We start from the raw sequence: 25462 nt of genomic DNA on the forward strand, positions 1-25462 counted from the left end.
GACCTCTTAGACTGTCGTTCTATAATATTCTCACTGAAAGCCAAAGAGTCACTACTGTGAATGAGAGAGTGGACCTGATTGAAAAAGGGCTTATAAAAGTCTCTCTTGAAGGAGGAAATTGATTGCTAACAAAGGTCACGATGGATGGGAAACTTTTTCAAGAACTGTGCAACCCTTGGAAGGAGGCGGTAGTCAATAAACTCCTTGGGAAGAACGTTAACTATCATTTGATGAAGGATAGGTTGAAGAAGATATGGAAACTTACCGGAGGTTTTTAGATCATGGATGTTGATAGTAGTTTCTTTATGGTCAAGTGCGAACTGCTCGCAAATAGGGAGAAATATGGTGAATAGAACCAAGTCTCAAAACAAGGCTACTCAAGAAATGCATAATATGGTGAATAATGTGAGTGACAATATTGATGATGTTGTGAATGATTATGCCAATAATGATGAGGGTTATATCCCTGAGAACAATGAAGTTCATGACGGGTTTGCTCCTGTCAATGAAGGTGTTACTAAAGATGCCAGTGGCAAAAGGATTTCCACAAATGTTTTTATTGCTTCGTTAGACAACATGTCTTTCCATTTTAAGAAAAGTGTGTTGAAGTGGAAGTATTTGTATCTAAAGAGGATATCCCTTAAAAGGAAGTTATCAAAAGAAGCCTTGACATTTAAAGAGGTTGTTTAGATGTTGGAGGATGTTACTGTGAAAGACAATGAGAAATCTTATGATAGTTCACCTTTGTAACATGTCAGACAAGATGATGGGGCATTTTGTTCAACAAATGAAGTCTGATTTTGAGTTTAGCATTGTAGGAGATATTACCTACTTTATTGACTTTCAAGTGAAGCAAATGAAGGACTACACATTTGATTCCCAAAGTATATATGTTGGAAGTAGTTTCACTCAGTTGTTGTGAACCGAGCTTTTACACTGGCTGACTACGAACCGAACCGATATTTTTAATGAGATGATATTGAGTCTATTGAGCTTTTACACAAGGTGAACTCATAAATTGAGTAAGATTTTATACGAGACTAATATTGAACCGATAGAGCTTTTAACCAAATTGAACTCAAGAACTGTTGTGAAGATTTCTCTCTGATTATTCTTCACGAACCCAAAAAGATAGCCTTTCTTCAATGTCGGAGCTCAGGCTGTATTAATTCCCAATTTTTTTTACACTAGTTTAGCTTCAAACCTAAAAGATTACTTCATAAGAAAGAATGACTTACTCAAAAGGAAAAATTATTCTTGGTGAATTTACAATAATGTCCTTCACCCAAAATAATTTTCCCACTAAACTTAAGAATGCTCTCAAATCAGTATGGTTAAAAATATGTGAGAGAAATAAATAAATATTTTTTAGAGGGAGACTGGGAAATAGGAAAAGTGATATATTTATGTTTTTTTTTTATGATTTGAAATGAATGGGAAACCCTATATTTATAGGTTAAGAAATAGTTCATTTTAGGAAATAATCTATGGGCAAAATAAATGACCTAATTAATTAGGCACTTGCAATAATCGATTATTGTTGCCTAAATTAGAAGGTTTTGATAGAGGTTCATTACCATTCATTAATACATGTCATAATCTATTATGGGCTTGATTTTCCCTTATCAAATTGATTAGGTATTTGTTCTAATCGATTAGACAGTTCAAAAACTTATCCTAATCAATTTAACAGTTTCCGAATCAACCAGATAGGCTCCAAAAGCATTTTTGGTGATTTTATTTAAAAAAATATAGGCTTCAAAAATACTTTAATTATGTGTGTGTTCTAACCATACTACTTACAAAAATGCCTTTGTATCTTTAGAATACACAAATCACTCAGACGTACACGATTAGACGAGCTTTCACACTTCCTCTGTTTCACACTATGAAGCTTCAAGTTCTTTTGTCAGATATACCAATCATATGAACACTTAACTTGAATCTTCTTGTGGATGAATCATGATATATCTTCAAGTCAGTCACCACCATCAAAAAGTTGCAAATATATCATTAGTGATCATAAACCCTAATTCTTTAGCTTGATTAAGAGGAATAGCTTGATCAACCATCTTGTGCATATTTGATCGATTAAGCTAACTTCTGTCATTACTTGACTTCATGCGTTGTTAAGAGTACGTCTCATCATCAAAACTATGATATCATCAGGGATAAACAGATTTTGTTTATGTATGAGTTTTGATCACTTATTAATTATACACACAAGTACATAGTTTCACAAGTAGAACATCTTGAAGTAAAATTTAGTATGAACTTGAAGGTTTAGTTCATAATATACCTCAAAGAGAAAGTGTTTCTCTAAGAGGGAATCTTAATGGGCATGTAAGGAGCATATCGAGAGGCTTTGATGGAATGCACGAGGGGTATGACCACAAGGAAGCAAATGTTAATGGTATTTCCATTATAGATTTCTCTTTGACTTTTGATCCTACAATAACTAATGCATGCTTTACAAAAAGATATGAACATCTCGTCACATTCAATAGTGAAATTACACGTGTCTTAGATATATTTATTTCTTATTATGAAGTTAGATAGGAAAATTTTTTGGATTGTAAAGTAATACTGGAAGAGAGCTTGACTATCCAACATAGAGTATTGATTATGGATGTAAGAGTCAAGAAGAGAGACCATAAAAGGGCTTTACGAATCAAATGTTGGCATTTGAAGGGTGAAAGACAAAAAAAAATCCAACACAAAATCTTTGAGGGAGGTTTCGGGCAGTCCAAGGATGTGCAAGTGATACGTGGGACATTATGGCACAAAAAATTAGAAAAGTAGTAAAATAGACGTTGGTAGAATCAAGAGATTTTGGACCTAGGCGTAAAGAACAATAGTAATTGAGTGAAAGTGTTCGAAGAAAAATAAGAGTAAAAATGAATGTTCTAAATATTAGTCTAGGTGTAAAAATGCCAAAAACTTAAGAAATTATAAGAAAGAGACTATGAGGGTGGTGATTAAATAAAAACTAAAACTTTTGATAGATTATACAAATCCTTAGGAACTAAAGAGGGATATTGCATCACGTGCATGGTGAGCCTATATGAGATAATATTAAAAATGACAATATTAAATAGAGTTGTGGTAACATCCATAGTAATAAATATATAGAAAATAAATTTAGATGGTTTGGACAAATATATACAAGATTAGTGAGTTATGTAATAAGAAAAATAAATCAAATAAAGTTTAGTCAAACAACTAGAGATAAGAGAAGATTTTAAAAAACATTTAAAAGAAAGTATTAAAAATATATCTTGAGATTAATGAGTTGGATACAAATATTTTATAGAATATCATGACGTGGTTTGTTCTATATAGTCGATCTTAAATGAGATAAAATTTGACTGTTCTTTTTATTATTGATGATAATATATCTCTAATTTTATTTTTTTATAGTTGAAAATTGAGATGAATTTTATATATATTTACTTTTAAGTTTTACTTTGACAAGATTATGAAAAAGAAATTAAACACTAATTATTTTAAGATATATTTATTTATGTATTTTGGGTACAATTCAAAATATATAAATTTAAAATATATAAATTCAAAATAAATAAAAAATTCAAATGTGTTTTGCAGTTATTTTTAACATTAGCCGTTAAAAATGCTAACGATGCAAATAGAATTTAACATGACAAGTCCATTAAAAAATCTATCAAAAAAATGGGACTGACAGAACAATCCATATCAACATTTTGCTTAATTTTCAATATATATATATATATACACTACGCCAAAAAGCGCTTTTAACAGCGCATCTTAGACAGCGCTTTTAACAGAAAGCGCTGTCTAAGGTTAAAATTAAAATAAAGCGCTGAAAATGTTCCAAGAAAATACTAAAAGCGCTGTCTAAGGGGGGGTCTTAGACAACGCTTTTAAAAAGCGTTGTCTAAGACCCCCCCTTAGACAGCGCTTTTAGGAAGCGCTTTTAAATATAGACCTTAGACAGCGCTTTTGATAAAGCGCTGTCTAAAGTCTTTAAATTAAAAAAAAATTAAAACCAAAAGCGCTGTCTAAGGGGGGGTTTAGAAAGCGCTTTTGGAAAGCGCTGTCTAAGGCATACCTTAGAAAGCGCTTTACACAAAAGCGCTGTCTAAGGTCTTATTAAAATAAAATTTCAGACCACAAAAGCGCTTTCGTGTTCTGTTCTTTTGTTTTCCCTCTTCTTCACTCACCTCAAAAACTTACGCCATTTCCACAAAAGCCCTACCTTCTCACTCTCGGCGGCCGTGCTCACGTATTTCTCTCTGGAAACAAACCGGCGGCGCGTATTTCTTTGGTACCGGCGGCGCGTATTTCTTCTCACTATACCGGCAGCGAAACAAACCCTTCCTTCTCACTGTACCGGCGGTGCTCACGTACTTCTCACCATAACCACACCTTGGTAAGTCTCTTTCTCAAACCCTAAATAACTTTGGTACCACATGCATGTTGAACATTATGTGTGAAAACTCTTGCCCCATTTTATATTTTTCTGTATTTTTCTGTATCACCAATGTTGGTTCTGTTGAAAACTCAGTCATATTTTTCTGTATCACCAATGTTGGTTCTGTATTATGTGTGAAAACTCAGTCATATAAAATGACCCAAATTTTGAGATTTTGAAGTTTATTCTGTTGCCTTAGGGTTGAATGTTGGTTTTGAAGTTGAATCAGTTAGTGTTTAGGGAATTAAAGTGTTAGTTTGAAATGTTAGTTAAGTTAGTAAGTTAGTGAAAAGTAGTTAGTTGGTTATTGATAATATGATTGTTAGTTGAGTTGATTCGATAGTTAGCTATGAAACTGTTAATTATGTGTCAGAGACTGTTAGAGATTAATTAGAACAGTTTTGTTAGTAGGACTGTTATGAAATTTGAAATGTGATTCAGTTAGTTATTTAGGAAAGTTGGTTAGTCATGTTTGAATTGGCAAATAAAGTTAGTAAGTTAGTTAATATTGAATGGACAAGGTTTATTAGTGTATTTTGAAATCAGTTATTGAAATGCTAATAGGAGTTAAAGTAGTAGTTAGTGTATCAATTTAGTAACTCATGCTAGTCTGAAAAGAACAAGCTACAAAGTTTGGTGACAGGTGAATACTAGTTAGGATGTTAAATGGATTTTGGTGAATGTATTTTGAAATCAATTTGAATGTTCATTGAAACTACTATGGAATAATAGTTTTGACCAGTTGAATGTTCAAAGATACTACCTTAGTTATGTATTTTCGTCTGGATTAATTGTTTACTTAAATAAGTAGGAAAACCATGGATAAAACATGGATCTGTGCCGATCGAATGACCAAAGAGTACGAGAGTGGGGTTTTGGAATTCGTTAAGTATGCTGTTCAACACGCTGAAAACCCCAGACGAATGCATTGTCCTTGCTTGCGTTGTTGTTATATTGGTAAGGTTGACGCACATGGATTGAAATCGCATTTGCTGAGGCATGGAATTGATCAAAGTTATCAGTGTTGGATATTTCATGGTGAGAAAATTAACGAGAATGTTGAATCGAGTGGAAAAAGTAGTACGACCTATGCTTCATACGACAAAGACACGGAAACAAACGATTGTGATCGAGTTGAAGAGATTGTAGAAGCACTGGAAGAAGATCTTCATGATTGTCCTGAAATGTTTGAGAGGATGGTAAGCGATGCTGAGAAACCGTTGTACAAAGGTTGCACTAAATTCTCAAGACTTTCTGCGGTATTAAAGTTGTACAACTTAAAGGCGGGCAATGGATGGTCGGATAAAAGTTTCACAGAGTTGTTGGCCCTTATGAGAGAAATGCTACCGGATGATAATGTTCTTCCTAATCGAACCTATGAGGCAAAAAAAATGTTGTGCTCTATTGGCATGAGCTATGATAAGATACATGCTTGTCCTAACGATTGCATTTTGTTTCGTAACGAATATGCAATGTTAACTGAGTGCCCTAAATGCGGTTTGTCTCGATATAAGAAAAGATTATCTCCCGTAAAAGTCTTATGGTATTTTCCGATAATTCCGAGATTTAGGCGCATGTTTCGTAGTGAAACCGATGCAAGACATCTTACTTGGCATGCAGATGAAAGAATTATTGATGGAATGTATCGGCATCCGGCTGATTCACCACAGTGGTCGAAGATTGATAATGATTATCCTGAGTTTGGATCAGAAGCAAGAAACCTTCGATTGGCATTATCTACTGATGGAATGAACCCACATGGTCTTCAAAGTATCTCACATACCACATGGCCTGTGATTCTTATGATTTATAACCTACCTCCGTGGCTATGTATGAAGCGTAAGTACATGATGTTATCTATGTTAATCTCTGGGCCTAAACAACCAGGGAATGACATAGACGTATACTTGACACCTCTGATCGAAGATTTAAAGATTTTGTGGGAGAACGGTGTGGAGGTTTATGATGGATATAGGAAAGAAAGTTTCAATTTGAGGGCGATGTTGTTTGGCACAATTAATGATTTTCCAGCATACGGGAATCTATCTGGGTATAGCATTAAAGGTCAACGTGCGTGTCCTGTTTGTGAAGACGGAACCGATACGATTCGATTGGAACTTTGCCAGAAGAATGTGTTTCTCGGTCATCGTAGATTCTTACATTCTAAACATCACTACCGTGGGTGGAGAAAAGCATTCAATGGAGACACCGAACATCGTAGAGCTCCACCCGCATTGTCAGGTGAACAAGTTTTTGAAAAGGTGAAAGATGTGCGTACTGAGTTTGGCAAGCCTTTTGCACATAAGATTGTGAAAGGTGGGTGGAAGAAAAGGTCGATATTTTTTGAATTGCCATATTGGAAGTCTTTGTACGTGAGACATTTTCTCGATGTTATGCATATTGAAAAAAACGTATTTGAAAGTGTTATCGGTACATTACTCAATATAAAAGGCAAGTCTAAGGATGGCCTTAAAGCAAGGGAGGACATGTTAAAAATGGGAATGAGAACTGAATTAGCACCCGTGAAGAAAGGAAGACGAACATATCTACCACCTGCTGCTTTTACTTTATCTAGAAAGGAGAAAAAAAATTTGTGTAAGTCTCTGAGTGAAGTTAAGGTTCCAGAAGGATACTCATCTGATATCAGAAGACTTGTTTCTATGAAAGACCTCAAGTTGAAGAATTTGAAGACACATGATTGCCATGTTATAATGGAACATTTTCTACCGATAGGTATACGTTCTATTTTGCCAGAAAAAGTAAGAAGTGCCATAACTAAATTGTGTTTTTTCTTTAGGTCAATTTGTAGTAAGGTGATCGATCCCGAGATCTTACCAACACTACAAAAAGAGATTGTAATTACCTTGTGTGAGCTTGAAATGTATTTTCCTCCGTCTTTTTTTGACATAATGGTTCATTTAGTTGTTCATCTTGTGAAAGAGACACAGTTGTGTGGACCAGCTTATATGAGATGGATGTACCCTGCTGAACGGTATATGAAAATATTAAAAGGGTACGTGAAATCCCGAAGTCGACCAGAGGGTTGTATTGTTGAACGATACATTGTTGAAGAAGCTGTTGAGTTTTGTACTGAATATTTGTCTAACGTTCAATCGATTGGACTCCCCAGAGCTCAGATTTTCGACAAAATGGAAGGTAAAAAATTAATTGGGAATAAAATTGTGACAATATCAAGGGATGAACGGGATCAAGTTCATTTGTATGTTCTGCACAATAATAATGAGGTTGAGCCATATGTTGAAATGCACAAGGATGTACTCCGAAGGTTAAATCCGAACAGAAATGAAAATTGGATAGTTATAGAGCACAATCAAAGTTTCATACAATGGTTGAAGGATCATATTTATTTGAAGCGCTCTTCAGATCCTTCTTCGGTAACAGAAAGGTTGAGATGTTTGGCATATGGTCCAAGTTTGCATGTGTTTTCTCATAGCGCATATTCAATTAATGGATACACATTTTATACCAAAGAACAAGATGATAAGAGTACTATGCAAAATAGTGGTGTCACCGTGCTAGCTGAAGCAATGCATATATCAAGTATGAAGGACTTAAACCCCAAATATGCAAATTTGTCATATTTTGGAGTTATTGAGCACATTTGGGTGTTTGATTACGAGAAGTTTCAGATTCCCATCTTTGGTTGCAAGTGGGTGAATAGTAGTGGCATACGAATGGATAAGTCTGGATTTTTGCAAGTTGATCTTACTAGGGTGGGGTACAAAGATGAACCTTTTATTCTAGCATCTCAAGCTAAACAAGTGTTCTATGTGAATGACCCGAAGAGTACAAAATGGTCTATAGTGCTTTTCTCTAACAAAGTGACTGATGATAGCGATGTCGATCAATGTGATATTGATGTTGAGAATGAGTCATGCATTAGACGGAATGAGTTGAATAGAAATGATGAAGTTGAGGATCTTATACCGGATGAGTCATATATAAGAAACGATCATAATGAGGGAATTTGGATCAATTCATCCGTACGCATTGCTAAGAAACAAGTGATTAATATTCCAACAAAGAAAAGAAAGAGATGTTAGTGACTTAGGTAAATTATCCATGGTTTCTTTATTTTTTTTTTCATTTGCTTTGATTATAAGTTATATGTGATAATGCATGATTTCATTATATTTTTGTTTTCAATTGCTTTGATTATAAGTTATATCTGATAATGCATGATTTCTTTATTTTTTTGTTTTCAATTGCTTTGATTATAAGTTATATTTGATATTTGATGGTTTCCTTGGTTTATTACAGGTTAGACATGGCTGATAACCAACATGAGGAAGTTAGTAAAGTATCCGCGGAAGAAGAAATTCGAAGAGGCATCACAGTAATGCGAAGGGTGGTCCAAGGAAGATCTCGAGGCATCATACTAGATGTCTCTTGGAACAACCAGGGACAACTTATAGAACCTAATGGGCATACCTTAACTAATTTCATCGGTGCACTAGTAAGGAATGAAATTCCCATTACATGTGATGATTGGAGAAATAAAGAGTTGAAAGAGTCCAAAGAAAAAATTTGGAGTGAGATAAATGTACAATCATTTGACCCTTAATTATACGGTATCAATTATGTTTTTTCAATTACCGATACTAACTATCAATCTGTATGTTTTTCTTAGCGATGTTTTAACATCGAAGAAGAAAGAAGAGGGTTTTGTATGAAATTGGCCGGAAAGCTTCTTAGAGGGTTTCGGACATTTTTATCATCCAAGTTCCTTAAGGATGCGGATGGTAATTTTGTGGATGCGGAGCTTCCTAGAAAATATGAAAGTTTGATATCGGCTGAAGAATGGGAAGCTTTCAAATCCAAAAGACAAGACCCGACTTTTCAAAGAATAAGTGCTACAAATCGGGAAAGAGCATCAAGTCCCGCATATCCGTACCGAAAAGGACGTGTCGGATATGGACGCTTAGAACAATCCATGGTAAGTATTTATAAATTGCGAAAACAAATTTGTTCATCATATATTAGTTTTATCTGATCAAATTGTATGACTTAATGTGTAGCTGCAGAAGGAGGAAAGTTCAGAAACATCTCTTCCTGCACATGTTTTGTGGAAGGAAGCCCGTGTGGGCAAATCTGGAGTTCCACAAGAAGAAGTTCTAAACGTATACCAGAAATGTGTAAGTATAACATTTTTTCATTAATTGAATAACATTTTTATACACAAATATTTGACAAGTATACGGTATTCATCTGATTTTTCAGGAGGAGCTATCTCAGTCTCTATCTCCCGATGATACTAAGAGCATACTTAGTCGGGCATTAGATGTCCCTGAGTATTCTGGTCGGGTGAGGGGTAAGGGATTTGGAGTCACTCTGACCTCCCTCAGTGTTAAAAAAGGAAAGGCTCCTAGTAATCGGGAGCTTCATGTAAGATTGGAAGCCATGCAAGCTGAGCTTGATGCACTGAGGAGAGAAAGAGAGGCTAGCGCCTCAACGGTATACAGAGATGCTTCGGACAAAAACAGTATCAACTGTACCTTTCAGCCGAACATTCCAGAGGTAATTACATATAATTGTCTTAAATTGAACTATTTGCTTAAATTATGTATTTGACATATATACACATTAACGATTTCTTGTTATTATTGGTTTTAGGGAATTTCCCAATGTCAGCTGTATTTGTCGTCACCATACTATCGGATGGTTGGCAAGGGAAAAGTGCATAACGTTAGCGGAGTATTACTCCACACTAGAGAGCTCCCTGCTGGATGTTTGAAGGTATCAGTTGATATTGCAGTTGAGCCGAATGCAGCATTACCATATCCTAGCGATGATTCGGATGCAACAACGGTGCACGAAGCAGTAGGTTCGTTTGTTGCATGGCCGACAAACCTCATATGCGTAGGATATGAGGTATGCTTAAAACTTATGTTAACTTTAATATGTATATTCAAAGTTTAAAATTTATGCTTAAAATTTTACTTACATATTTTCCTTGGTTATGTTAAATAGACTCCCACAAAATCCAAATCAAAAGAAAATGAGGTTAGCAATGCCTCCGCACAACAAAAAAAGGAGGTTAGCAACGCCTCCGCACGGGTAAAAAGTTCTGGTGCTAAGAAGACCGTAGCTAGGAAAAAACCTACCGCCAAGTATAGGTCGTGCCTCAGGACATTTATAGAGATGACCGATATACCGACCGAAGGTGTTCGGAATGTACATATGGAGGTAGGGATTTTCGGCTTTGATTACGACCAAATGATTGGTAATGAAGACTTCATGCAAGTTTTTGGTCATGAAGAAATCGGCGTCAACGTTGTCAATACATATATTAGGTAAATCCGGTCTACTTTGTTTTATTAATTAAACAACTTATGTTAATGATGTTTACTTTATGTTAATCCGGTTTACTTTATGTTTCAAAAGAGGTGTTAATGATGTTTTTATATTAGGTTTTTGTATGACAAATTGATGCGCCCCAATGATTTGGACGAGTCATTCGGATTCTTAGCACCCGCGACCGTCAACTTAGGTTTAATCTTAAGTAGACCGCATACCGTGACAGAGTATGTTCTTCAGATCCTCATGGAGAATAAAGATGCGGAGAAGTTGTTTTTTATACCGTTTAATACCGGGTTAGCATTTCATTCTAAATTCATCTATTATAATTATTTTCCAAGTTACCATCTAACATTTGCCTAATCATTACAGTGGACATTGGTTGTTGCTCGCAATCAATCCTATCCGAGAAATTGTGTATTATCTTGACTCGTTAGGAAATGATTGGACAACATACCCGGATATGAAGAACCTAATTGACACGTAAGTGAGAATGTTCAAAATTTTTCTTAGTTTATGTGAATTGTTCTAATTGCTTCATTTTTATTTTAATAGCGTCCTACAAGCTTTTCGGGCCCAACGAGATATCCAAACCTCAAGGAGGAGCGCCAACCGCATTACATGGATTAAAGTGGCGGTATATTTTTAATTACCACATTTTTTATTATATTAGTGATGACACTTGATAAAACTTAGGATTTATAATCCATATTTTTTTTCATGTAGTGTCCTCAACAACGTAATCAAATAGATTGCGGGTATTTCGTGTTGAGGTTTATGCGAGATACTCTTGCTTTGGGCCGATTAGTGATTCCCACCGATGTATGTATTTCTAACCTATGAGTTATTTTTATATTTACACATATCTCATATAATTAAATAGTTGGAATTAATTCAAAATATGTTATATTATTATGTAGTACTTTGAGGAATTCAAGTGTGCATTTTATACAAAGGATCAAGTGGACGAAATCAAAGAGGAGTGGTGTCAATTCATGATAGAGCTCAAAGTTTTTTCATAAATTTGTGTAATTAATGTGTACATTTGTAGTATATGTAATGACTTGTAAATGTGTACATAAATTTGTATATATTTTGATACTAATTGTCATATTTGTAAATGTGTACAAAATTGGTTTGAATTGGTATATATATATATTTGTTAGCCAAAAATTGGTAGAAAAAAGGCCAAAATGGCATGTATAAAATGTGATAACTGTCTGTCAAAATCTGGTTGAAAACAGGTAGAAATTCTGGTTTATAAACCTGGAAAAAATGGGATTTAAAACAAAAGCTTCAAAAATTTTCGTATACATTAGACAGCGCTTCTGTAAAAAGCGCTGTCTAAAGGGGGGGTTAGAAAGCGCTTAAGGCAAAAGCGCTGTCTAAGGGGGGGGGGGCTTAGACAGCGCTTTTTGAAAAGCGCTGTCTAAGCCCCCCCCTTAGACAGCGCTTTTGCCTTAAGCGCTGTCTAAGGTATACCTAAAAAAATTAAAATAGGGGGGGCTTAGACAGCGCTTTTTGAAAAGCGCTGTCTAAGCCCCCCCCCTTAGACAGCGCTTTGGTCAAAAGCGCTGTCTAAGGTATACCTAAAAAAATTAAAATAGGAGGGTCTTAGAAAGCGCTTTTGGCCAAAGCGCTGTCTAAGGGGGGGGGGGGGGGGGGGCTTAGACAGCGCTTTTAAGATTTAAAAAAGCGCTGTCTAAACCTTTAGCAGCGGAGGTTTAGACAGCGCTTTAAAGCGCTGTCTAAGGCCAAAAAAAGCGCTGTCTAAGGTCTTGTTTGGCATAGTGATATATATATATATATATATATTATATATTGTATTGTTGATGTAAAATAGTTTTACACTATTATCCAATAAGATTTTAATATTCAGCCATGTTATGACAATGTTTTAAAAATAAACATATAATTTAGCGAGATACATGTCCTTCATTAGTTGATAGTGTAAAAATATTTTACATTGCAATCACATAATTTCTATCTAATTCGACCCGATAACATCTCTTTATTATGGTCCATTGTTTCCTCTACACTGAACCAACCTCTAAGAAACATGGTAACCAGATGCGTGGTAGCTTTGACCATTTTCTTAATAAATTTCATACAACTTTCACTAAACAACTCTACGATTGTAACACTGAATCCATTTTTAACCTTTGGTCTTGAAAAAGGACCATAACCTAAAATAAATTGCTCTCAGCAACGTGATTATCAATAGCTTTTCGATGCCTTTCAATTCTTCTAATTTTTTTCACCGTCTTCAATGTTCCCGTCTAATCAACACATCAAGCTCCTATCAAGATGTTCGAAAGTCTCAATGTTTCAAAGTCGAATCTTCATCAAAGACTTTACTGACGAATACAAAAAATAGTATTTCTTTTAATGATATAAGACATTTTAAAGAAAATTTTAAGAATAAAATGAGAAAATAGGTGACAAAATGGTGGAAAATAAGTGACCTATTTATAAAAAAAAATACTACAACATAAGCATGAGGGGAATGACGCCTCTTCCTAGGCCAACATGCATGCGTTAGAGAAAATGACACATCCTCTTAAGGTAACAATGCATGCCCCAATGCATTGACATGTCCACAATGCATGCGCCTTCGACATGATGTCTGAAGCAAATTTTTAATGCATGCACCATTGACAGTGACACCTCTTATGAGCGATTTTTTTAAAACATTAATATTTTGATATATAATTTAAAATATTGATTATTTAAATTTGAAAAACTTGATTATTTAAAAAAAAATCATATTTTACCGTTATTTTTAACATTAACGATTAAAAATGCTACCATGCAAATAGAAATTAACACAATAAATTATTATTGAAAAAAAATCATCCAAAATATGGGGGCTAACATGAATATTTGTTTTTTTTTTTTAAAATAACATGTTTCTTAAAAAAAATCTCAAATAACCAATTCTTAAAAAAAAAAAAAAAATCAAAATAGTTATTTTTGAAACAAAATAAATTTGTCCGCAAAAGAATGCACCATTGGCCGTGACGCATGTACTCATCTATTGCTTTAAGGCCCCATTAATTGCATTGCTTATGACGCATATCTTTAGGAGTAGTCAATGGATGTGGTGCATGCATACAACTTTTAATAGCATGTGCCATTTACCTATATATACAAAAGACAAAACAACACAGGAGCCACAGACAATGACGTATACTCCTAAAAGTTGCATGCATGTGTCACATCCATTGACCACTCCTAAAGACATGCGCTATAGACAATGATACCTTAGACTAAAAGATGAATGCATGCGTCATGTGCAGTGACGCATCATCTTAAGGACAAATTTTTTTGTTTGATAAATAATTATTTTGATGTTTTTTTTTTGAAAAATTAATTATTTTGAAATTAAAAAAAAAAACATTGTTATTTTAAAAGAAAATTCTGAATATTTGTCTCAATAGATAATTTTCAATCTATCCTTATTTATTCAAATCTACTCTATTAAAATACACTACTGATATTGCAAACCTGTTTCTCGTATTTTAGGTGATGAATTCATAAAATCTCACAATAAGGTTTAAGGTAAGGATCTAGTATCTCCCAACTAGAGACGTCAAACTATAGTTAGATTAGATTGGGTTTAGTTAACCATTGTCGGGTCAGACTTTGATATTTCCCCTTCAATTGTTAGAAAGCTAAATGTGCATCATGTATACAAACTTTATTTCATGCATCTCTATCTCAATTCTCACCCTTCAATCATTTTCGATTACATTGAAAATCACTTTTCATCCATTTTCTCTCAACTTTCACATGTCCCATAAATACAAAACTAGTTTTTTTTTCTTCAATATATTATTTCACAATTAAAAATAAATCAAATTTAGATATAAACCTCTAAAATAAACGTTTACTCTTTTAGATTAAAATCAAACATACCCTAATTAATAATTATTATGATATGATTAGCAAGTAAAGTAAGACGTAAACTTTATGCATTAATACTTTTGTCCTTCCTAGATTTTTGCCGTTGAAGATAAGGTTACATGTACAATATTTATTGGAATATTTTCAATATTTTCAATACATTAAAGTTAATATATACTCTTTTTTTTTTCTTTCTCAATATTCACATATCTTACTTTATTTGTGCAAATATCATTAAAGAAAAAAAAACCTAAAAAAAAAATTGGATACTTGCTGTAGAGAGAAGCAGCAAAATCCAACAACAACAGCAACATGTGTATTTGTTATTATTCTTAATTTCCACTCTATAGTTGTAAAATATGTATGTTTTTATTACTAGTACTGAGTTTGTGTTGTGAGGAGAGAGAGAGAGAAAGAGAGAAGAAAAGAACAATTTTAATTTAATTTAATTAAATTATTTGTTTTACGTTTGTAGCAACCGTTGGATCATTCTGGTTTTCGATCTGTACTTTGGTCGCTGAGACATAGCCATGAATGCTATAGATCCGAGTGTCTAATACAACATTCGTCGCATTGTAATTCGCATTCAACCTCTTCCAAAACTTGGGATCTTAAACTGTTTTCTTCTACCTTCCACGTTGTCGTTGAACCAATTTTGACTTGGGTCAATTTTCCCAAGTAAGCTCTACTTCTACATACACGCCTATGTTGTTTTCCATCTTCATTGCTGCCTTAATTGCTCCTCAACTTTAATTTTCGGTTTCAATTTGGTTTGCTTTTAACTCTCACTCTCATAATTGGGATCTTTAGCTTGTTTGTATTTTAGGGTTTCAAAGGGTCTATTTGGTTTTTGGATTTTTTTTTCTTTTGTATGTGGATGAATGTTGAGCTATTATTGAGTCATTATTGCATTTTTAATGGTACAGTTGTTTCTATTCCCAACGGGTTACTATTTTAATATGTTCAATTTTCTTTCGTTTCTATATTTATGCTGTTTTGTTGACTCAGTCTTAATCAGTATGATGCTAGTGTTTATTGGGTATTTCATCTGAGAACCAATAGAAGCTTTCTCTTTTTTTTTGTGTGCTGAAAGTGATGATTGGGGTTTGAATTTGTTGTAGGCTTGGGAATTGAGATAAATTTATGGGTGCTACTGGTTAGGTTTTATATTTTGGTTTATTTGGAGGCGTCTCGGTAATATTTGCCTGCTACTGGTTTGGGAAGTGGAGATGCCGCCTTCCCCAGCGATGAGATACTCTCCGGGGAGAGAGGCGAGAGGAGATGGCCATAAGCGGAGGCACAGTCTTGAAAGTGGAATACTTTTCCGGGGGAATGATGACGATCTTGCTTTGTTCAATGAAATGCAGACTAGAGAAAGAGATAGTTTTTTGCTCCAGTCTTCAGATGACTTGGAAGATTCGTTCGGTAATTTTCTTGACTGACTTTTTATGAAAATGTTGTGCCCTTCTTTGGTTGATTCATTGGGGTGATATTTATTTTTACAGCTACAAGGTTGAGACATTTATCTGATGTCAATGTTGGAATCTCCATTCCTGGGCGGCGAGGAACTAGTGACTTGCTTAATATAGATGGCGACAAGAATGACTATAACTGGTGAGTCATATTCCATATGTTTAACTTTCATATGTTGAATCACTTTGTGTATTGTCATTATTTTCGATTCCAACTGTTTGCAATTTCTTTTATTTCACACTAGCTGCTCTCTTTTGTGTTTCTTTGTATAATAAATTGGAAAAGGAAACCGCCGTCGAACAATTATTAGGCTTTGTGAGAATTTAAGCATGGAAAAGAAAAACTGAAAAAGGGTATATTTGGAAAGTAAATAGGCTACACCAAAAACAAAAAGGGTATTGATGAGTTGACTCTAACTGTTTGCAACTGTCTTTGTTTCTACATTAAGAATGCATGGACGTGGTTAGACTATAATGCCAGTTTCTTGATCATAAAGCTATGCATCTGTTGATTTCTGGTCACCACTGCTCATATCACTCAATGATTCCATTTCTGTATCGTTCATTTTAGGTTATTGACACCCCCGGATACACCACTGTTTCCTTCAATGGATGAAGATCCACCATTTGCTAATGTTGCAAGTAGAGGAAGGCAGAGTAAACCCATTTCTATATCAAGATCATCTACGGTGAGATTTTGAAACCATTTTTATTATTATATTCCTCCATTATTTGTTGGTAAAGTTCCTTTAATTTTTTCCATCTCAAATAATGTGATTGGGCTTATACTTCATATTCATCTTACGTTGGATGCCTTTTGTGTTTCAGATGGAGAAAAGTCGCAGAAGCAGTAGGGGCAGTGCAAGTCCAAATCGTTTAAGTCCATCTCCTCGTTCGGGAACTAATACATCGCAAGCAGGAGGAAGGCCTTCATCATTGCCAAATTACAGTCCAACGTCCTCAAGTTTACGGTATGCCACTCCATCAAGAAGATCATCTCCACCTCCAAATAAGCCCATTACACCTGCTTCCAGGTCTTCCACTTTTACTCCACGGAGGTTGAGCACTGGTTCGAGTGGCTCTATTGTCTCATCTGGAGTTAGGGGAACTTCCCCGGTTAAGACAACTCGTGGAAACTCATCATCACCAAAGATACGGGCATGGCAAACTAATATACCTGGCTTCTCTTCTGAAGCTCCTCCCAATCTCCGTACTTCGCTGGCTGATCGACCGGCAACATATGTCAGGGGTTCATCACCAGCATCGAGAAGCGGTAAGGAATCCACGCCCAAATTCAGCAGGCAATCAATGTCTCCAACTGCTTCTAGAAGCAGTAGCTCTATTCATAGTCATGATCGTGACCCATTCAGCTCACGCAGCAAAGGTTCTGTTGCATCATCTGGCGATGATGATCTAGACTCTCTTCACTCCATCCCAGTGGGTAGCTTAGACAAATTGAGTTCAAGAAGAGATAGTTCTTTTTCAACCAACAGAACTCCTGCCATTTCCAAGAAATCACCCAGGATGATGTCCCCAAATTCTGCTCCTAAAAAATCATTCGACTCTGCTTTCCGTCAAATGGTATTTTGTAATCTAATTCACTTAAATAAATTTCCTTTCTCAATCATTATATGGGTTTACTGTCAATTTGTTGTCAGGGAGTTATGAAGTGTTTAATTTTCATGCTATCTGATTTTTTATTTGCTCTTGTCATAAAAATTACACTTGATTAGACAATGATTCCAAGCCAATGGATTCTTATCACAGCATTATTGATTTTGTTTGGTGGACTTGTGTATAGTATAGCATGCTTGCACTAGCAATAGCATGTAACAAGGTTTTCTGTTGGTTGATACTCAGATACTTGAAACCTTGGTGATCTTTGTGGTTTCAGTGTAAATATTAACAGGGAATTTTTGGTGTCCTATTGGGTCTAACCTGTTTAATTCTATATGCTCCATGCAGGATAGGAAAAGCCCTCAAAACATGTTCAGGCCACTTTTATCAAGTGTTCCTAGTACAACCCTTTATGCTGGCAATGCAAATTCTGCACATCGATCCCTTGTGTCTAGGAACTCCATGGCAACAAGCAGCAATGCAACCTCTGACCGAGTAACAATTTTTGCTCATGATACTGAAGGGATTGACCATAGTCAAGATGATATGGCAAGTGAAACTGACAAGATGTTATATTCTGATTTGCATGAAGAAGTGTTTGCCTTTGATAAGATTGATGGACTAGATGCCAATATTGAACATGAGATCAACAAGGAATCAGTTGATCTTCTGCAAAATCAAAACAAAGGCCCCAATACTGTTTTTGGTCCAACTGATGCTGAAGGCAATGAATGTTCAGAAACTTCTCATGTCAGAGATGTCATTTCTGAAACTGGTAGTTTTGAAAACACAGCAATCTGTTCTCAATGTGGTTGTTGTTATCAAGTCATTATTCAAACTGAGGAGAATATTGAGCTTTGTCCACAATGCAGCAGGAAAACCACATTGTTGAGAGCAAACCTCCCTGAGACAGTGTTGGCTGTATCTGAAGGTTCTTCAGAGATTTCTACAAACATGCCCAAAGAAGAAGAAAATTCAACAGCTGAAACAGGCCAGCTAAGGACTGCATCTGAACTTTCTCAATTTCCCCTTGGCGAACATGGTTATGACGAAAGTGAAACTTCATGCAGCGAACTAAACCGGGTTCACTCACAAAACAGTTCAAATCCAAGTTCACTGAAGGAGGGAGGTGAGCATATGCCTACAAACTGGCTAGAGATGAACCAATCAGGAGTTGATGAAATTGGGGATCAGTTGTTGGATCACTACAGTGATCGCCCAGATATGGACATGGACCCCATGGAAGCCACCGGCATTTCTGTATTGTTGAAAAGGTCCAGCAGCAACAAAGGACCTATTGTTCGGGCAAGGACTTTTACTGCCACAACTATATCTTATGATGACCTGTCTCTTTCAAGAGACAGTTTAAACAGTATAAGAAGCTCTACGAGACCTGGCAGTTATTCTGCATCATCATCAACTGATTTTAGCTCTACTAAACAAACAGAGTTTCATATGCACAGGCAGTTGAGTGGCCGGAAATTGGATGCAGACTGCGGACATGATTTAAGGATTAAGCCTCCAAGCACCGCCGGTTCATCTTTCTCTATAACTTCAAACCGTTCTCACCATGAAGTAGGTCTTGCAAATCGAGAAACTTCCGGCAACACAGAATGTAGCCCTGTGGAGGATATACCTCAAGTTCTGCATGAATATCAAGCTTCAGAAAATACAATGATAGATTTAAATCAAGCTTCTCCTATCGATTCAACTTTTGTTGATGAAGAAAAACTAGGAAATGATGATAGTAGTAGAGGAAATAATGTTTGCAGCTCAGAACTTTTAAGCCACACAACTGGTGTTCGACCTGATGACAATTTAGTGACATCATTTCCAGATCCCGGGGATTGTATTTCAATTGAAAATGTTGAAGACCATTCAGATATTGCAAGGAGTGTCTCAAATACAGAAACATCGGTTAGGACTCCAGAGTCATCATGTCATGAGAATCTTGATGTGCAGAGTTATGATGTTAATGACCTGAATGCTTCGGTTATTGCCAACTGTTCTACAATCACAGAATCAGAAATCAAAGGGGAAGATACTGATCTGGCATCAAAGTGTGCCCTTGATGACTTACAGGAACTTTCTGCTCGAAATCCTTCCAATGATTGTCACACTGCTTCTGTTTCAGAGCTCAATGCACCCGAGTCCCATGGATCTGGTACGGTATATACTGTATTGAAATTTCCATGGAAAGATATTAGTAATAATTATTGAGATGAGAATTTTAGCTTCTCTTCTCAAAGATGTACTCATTTATGCATGCACTGTGCATTGCATAAAATTTTGGGCAATTTTATGATATACAATACTTTATAGAAGGACAATTTAGTCTCAGTAAAAACTGCTTCTGATGCTAATAGTGGGATACTAAAAGATATTATCAATTTTTGGAGTTTAGGATAGTTCTGATGTTTTTTCTTGATTCATTTATCTGAAATTGTAAAATCAGTGATATAAATTTCCACATCTACATTCTGTAGAAAAATAGAACATGGCCAACTTCTAACTTTTCTCTTATGCTTTATGTCAGAGGAATCAACGGTTACAGTGGAGTATCTAGATGCAGGCAACACTAGAAGTCTGACACTTGAAGAGGCAACCGATACAATCCTCTTTTGCAGTTCTATCATCCATGATCTAGCATATCAAGCTGCAACGATAGCAATGGAAAACGAATGCTCAGGTCCATTCGAAGGTTCTGAACCAACCGTAACTTTATTGGGGAAATCGGTTCCTGACAGAAAGGATATTCGCAGACGACCTGTTAGCAAGCGTACTGTAAAAACTCCAAAGAGCAGACCAAAGAGTGTGGAAACTGGTGTCAAAATCGTTTCTGGCAAGACGGAGAATGATGAAAATATCGACGAGTCTTTCACAAATAATGTCGGGCTTCCTAACAAAGTAGATAATAGTATGAAGCCCCCAAAGCTTGAATCAAAGTGCAATTGCATAATAATGTGAGAGTCCAATGCTTTCAATTCCAGCACCTATACTACAAGATCCTAGCCAAGTTCTTGAGCGTTTATGGTTTTGATTGGGATGATAATAACCATTGCCAATTGGTTTATGTTGATTCTATTCCAATATATTTTGTAACAAATGCCACGTTGTGTTTGACATAGTTGTAAAGTTTATTATTTATTATTTTTTTTTACCTTTTTTCTGTTAGTAGGCTATTATCAGATATAAGGCATTTTGGAGGATTGTGCTGTGTCTGTGCCCCCTCCACATGCTGCATTCTTGTTTGTTATGTCAGCTAAGTGATCTATTAAAGGAAGTGTGAAAAGCATTCATATTCATTGACATTGTTGCCACTGTTTTCCTGTTTCCTTCTTTGGCTTGAGTTTGAGTGAGTGAACAAATATCCATATACATGTCATGTGAAGTGTCTGTCCATGACAAGTCAAGTGCATTGTAGACATTGTTTTTTTTAGTTTTCTAAGATTAATTACAAAGCAACATGATTTTATAAGAGTTAACAGAAACTAATACGATGAAAAATCCATGCATTTTCAGTGATTAAGTGTTTTTTTAAACTTAAAGGTAACAATCAAGGTGAATTGTTACACACTTTAATATGGTGGACCATGTGTTCAAATTCTCTCACATACACTTTTATATAATAGATAATGTTAGATAATATTATAATTTACTCCTTCCATCTTATAATTTCCGTCTAATTACAGGTGTTAATAGTCACTACATCCCAGTAAAATATAATTAACTCCCAATCAAAAATGCAACCAATATACTCCAATTTCATAACTTTGTGCATCTCAATTATTGTCTCAAATTATTTATCATTTTATAATATCAATGTGATAATTATTACTATTTTTCATTAATTTTAAATTCACATGGATTTTTTTTTATAATTTTTTTTTGTGGGGGAGTTGAATCCAAGTCATGCACATGAAACACCCATAAACTAAGTTACATATTGTGTTTTGAAAGTTAATGTCACCACTTTTATCATGTAATACATTTAAATGCATTATTAAAATGTATTAAAGGTGGTAAATTTTTCGATTCTAAAATTTAGAAAATTTGTATTTATAAATTTATCTAAACATATATTTATTTAGAAAATTTTAATTTTAAATTTTCCACAACACATTTGTATTTTGAAGAATTCAAAGTATAATTGTGCAAGACATTTTTGAGTTGATGTGAATTCATTTGAAGTATTCTGAAGAATTCAAATATTTTATTAAAAAAAACATCAAAAGGTAAATCTAAAATTAATTTAGAGAATTTTGTTAAAGTATTGGTATAATTGCAAAGGCCAAACTTTAATATCATAAAAAAAATCTGAGCAATATTATAAGATAAATATGAAAGACAAACTAAGCCCATTTTTTGTGTGTATTATAATATTTTGGGATAGAGGAAATAATATTTTATATTAATTATTTATTTATAATATATAAAAAATTCAGTTCATCCCTATTCTTTCAAAAATATAATAAATATAGTTTTTTTACTTAATATTTATTTAATAGATTATATAATAATAAGTTTATAATTAAATAGTAAGTAATTATTTAGGGTTAATAGATAATTTTATTAAGGGTTATATTTTATAAAACAAATATGTTATAAATAAAAGTGGTGACATTAATTTTCAAAATAAAACATCTAGTCTAGTAGTTGACCATCCAGTGTTTAACCAATTTTTTTAATATTTGTATGTTTTCTTATCTAAAAATAATAATTAAAAATTGACGTCGCTTAAATTTGCGGGTAATTACTTGAGCCCACGTTCATAGAGCGTTCCTCCTATTATTGGTGAGGTTGATGCTTATGAATTGACCAAAGATGATAAAAGAAAATCGATGTCGTTTGTTTGGAATCACTTCAAAAGAAAAACAATTAATGGATAGGAAAAGGTTGTGTGTAATTATTGCAACAAAGCTTTAACGGGTAGAAGAAATGATTGAACTAAGCATTTGAGTAGACATTTTGAAGATATAAGACAATCAATCTTGATGAGATAACATAAATAGGTAGATGAGTCATTTAGTTATCTGAGTGATTACCATTTTGATCCTGAGAAATCAAGAAAAGACCTTGATTCTTGTTGCTGCACAAGGTGATAAAGATGAACAATGAACAAGAGAGAGAAGAGAGAATAATAACAAACTTCCACTACTCTTGAAATGGTTACAAAATGGTTTCACACACACTTAAAAAGGAAAAGGTACTAATGCTCACACCACTCACTTACTTAAATACACGTGGGACTTAATGGAAATACTAAAATATCCTCTAACAAACTTTGTCTACAAGTTTCTCAAAATATGAATTAATACTAACACAATCCCTTAATTCATATTCAGCTTAACCAAAACTAACAACACCAATTCCATCCCTCAAGCGGAGAAATTGGTCAGTCTTGATCGCCTTCGTCAGAACATTTGCCAACTGCTTCTGGGTGCTACAGTGCACAACTTCTAGCACTCCATTCTGAACCTGATTTCTTAGAAAATGATACTTAGTCTCAATATGCTCGCTTCTCCCATTCAGCACTGGGATCTTGGCAAGATTGATTGCAGACTTGTTATCGATCATCAATTTCAGAGGCTTGTTTACCTTGATCTTCAAATCCTGCAGTAAATTCAAAAGCCATACAGTTTGGCATGCAGTCACAACACCTGCAATATATTCGGCTTCACATGTTGATAAAGCAATAACTGGTTGCTTCTTGAAACACCAAGAAATAGGACTTCCCAAAAACTTAAACAAGTATCCAAAAGTACTTCTTCTGTCAACTATGTCTCCACACCAATCAGAATCTGAGTAGCTCAGAAGGTTTGATCCAGTTTCAACACCAGAAGGAAACAAAACTCCATACTTGAGAGTTCCCTTTATATACCTCAGAATTCTGACAACAGTTTGGTAATGAGATCACTTCGGTTTACTCATAAACCTACTCATTATTCCAACTACATAACAAATATCAAGTTTGGTATTACACAAATACCTCAGAGATCCCACCAATTGTTTGAACACTGTCGCATCTACATCGTCACCATCAGAATCAGAATCCAATTTCTGATTTGTATCAGCAGGTGTGATAACAACTTTACAATTCAGCAACTCAAACCTCTTCAGAAGCTCAAGTTCATATTTCAGATGATGTAAAGTTATGCCTTTCTTAGAGTGCATAATCTTCATCCCTAGAAAATAAACCATATTTTCTAGATCAGTCATCTCAAACTCATTTATCATCTCCTTCTTGAACTTAGTTATCTCATGTTCAAAACTTCTTGTTAGCAATATGTCATCAACATACAGACACACCAAAATTATATTGCCTTCAGAAGTATGTTGAACATAGACACCATACCCCATCTCACATTTTTGAAATCTCAACTTCTTGAAAAATGAATCAATTTTCAGATTCCAAACTCTAGGGGCTTGCTTTAGTCCATACAAAGCTTTGTGTAATCTATACATCATCCCTTCCTGATTCTTTTTCTCAAATCCAGGAGGTTGTGACACATAAACCTCTTCTTTTAATGGACCGTTCAGAAATGCAGATTTCACGTCTAAATGCATCAGAGGTCAATTCCTGTTAGCGGCTATCATAATCACTAGTTTGATTGTTTCATGTATTGCTACAAGCGTAAACACTTCAAAGTAATCTAACCCAGGTTTTTGCAGAAAACCTCTCATAACTAACCTTGATTTGTGTTTGCCAATTGATCCATCTGGCTTTAGCTTCACCTTATAAACCCATCTCACGCTGATGCCATTCTTGTTCTTTAAAAGTTCTGTCAACTTCCAAGTCTTGTTTCTCTTTATGACATCAAGTTCTTATTTCATGGCTTTTAGCCAGACTTTATGCTTGAGAGCTTCTTACGTACACACAGGTTCAGAGTCTACTAACATGACACATTGAATAACTTCCCCTTTAGAATCTACTTAAGTATCTTGCATCGTGTCAAACTCTGCAAACCTTCTCGGAATGTTTCTGATTCTTTGTGGCCTCGAAACTTGTTCAGAACCTTCTGATTCTGGAACAACATCAGATGCTAGAAATCTAGAAGTACCAACTTCAGAAGCATGACCACCTCCAGAATCTGGAATATTCCTAGAATCTAGACCCACTAGAGTCTGAATCACCATCAGAATCTGGATCAAAATCAAATTCTTCCTCATAGTCATTCTCGCCTTCTATTCTGACTCACTCTTAGAATTATTTTCAAGCTCTGACTCATCTTCAGAATCGTAATCAATATCTCCAAAAGTTAATTCTACACCAGAGTTGGATTGAGACTTGCTCCAATCCCATACTTCTGAATCTTTCACAACAACATCTCTGTTGACTTCAACCTTATTAGTGAATGGATAACAGACAAAACTAAATACTCTGAAATGACTCACACTTTGCTTATCTCCAGTCCACCTCTCAAAAGAAATAATTTCCTTCAGCTTCTTGGTTGGACACCTGTTGAGCACATATGTTGCAGTGACAACAACTTCTCCCCACAAAGTGTCAGGAAGCTTCTTCTCCTTCAGCATGCTCTTTGTCATATCAGGCAAAGTTCGGTTTCTCCTTTTAGCAAGACCATTATGTTGAGGAGTATATGTAGAAGTCACTTCATGCTCAATTTCATTCTCCTCACAAGACTTCTTAAACTCTGTAGAGTTATACTCACCTCCGCCATCAGTTCTGAGAATCTTC

At 34.9% G+C, this 25462-nt stretch overlaps 1 protein-coding gene across 1 annotated transcript; it reads left to right on the forward strand.

Moving 5' to 3' along the window:
- The first annotated feature begins 14926 nt into the window (after positions 1 to 14926).
- On the forward strand, positions 14927 to 21071 carry LOC127083081 (uncharacterized). Its single transcript, XM_051023310.1, has 7 exons — positions 14927 to 15355; positions 15799 to 16102; positions 16183 to 16291; positions 16721 to 16838; positions 16978 to 17730; positions 18115 to 19930; positions 20303 to 21071. The coding sequence occupies exons 2-7, from the start codon at positions 15907 to 15909 to the stop codon at positions 20731 to 20733; spliced, it is 3423 nt and encodes a 1140-aa protein (XP_050879267.1). The 5' UTR covers positions 14927 to 15355; positions 15799 to 15906; the 3' UTR covers positions 20734 to 21071.
- Positions 21072 to 25462: the final 4391 nt, after the last annotated feature.

This window comes from Lathyrus oleraceus, chromosome 5, assembly GCF_024323335.1.
Source record: "Lathyrus oleraceus cultivar Zhongwan6 chromosome 5, CAAS_Psat_ZW6_1.0, whole genome shotgun sequence".
Classification (NCBI taxonomy): domain Eukaryota; kingdom Viridiplantae; phylum Streptophyta; class Magnoliopsida; order Fabales; family Fabaceae; genus Lathyrus; species Lathyrus oleraceus.

Bases quoted from the DNA above. Each gene is read 5' to 3' on its own strand.
- LOC127083081 (XM_051023310.1), top strand. From the start codon at position 15,907: ATGCCGCCTTCCCCAGCGATGAGATACTCTCCGGGGAGAGAGGCGAGA. The intron at 16,103-16,182 runs GTAATTTTCTTG...TTATTTTTACAG, and splicing joins TGACTTGGAAGATTCGTTCG to CTACAAGGTTGAGACATTTA. The intron at 19,931-20,302 runs GTACGGTATATA...GCTTTATGTCAG, and splicing joins ACCCGAGTCCCATGGATCTG to AGGAATCAACGGTTACAGTG.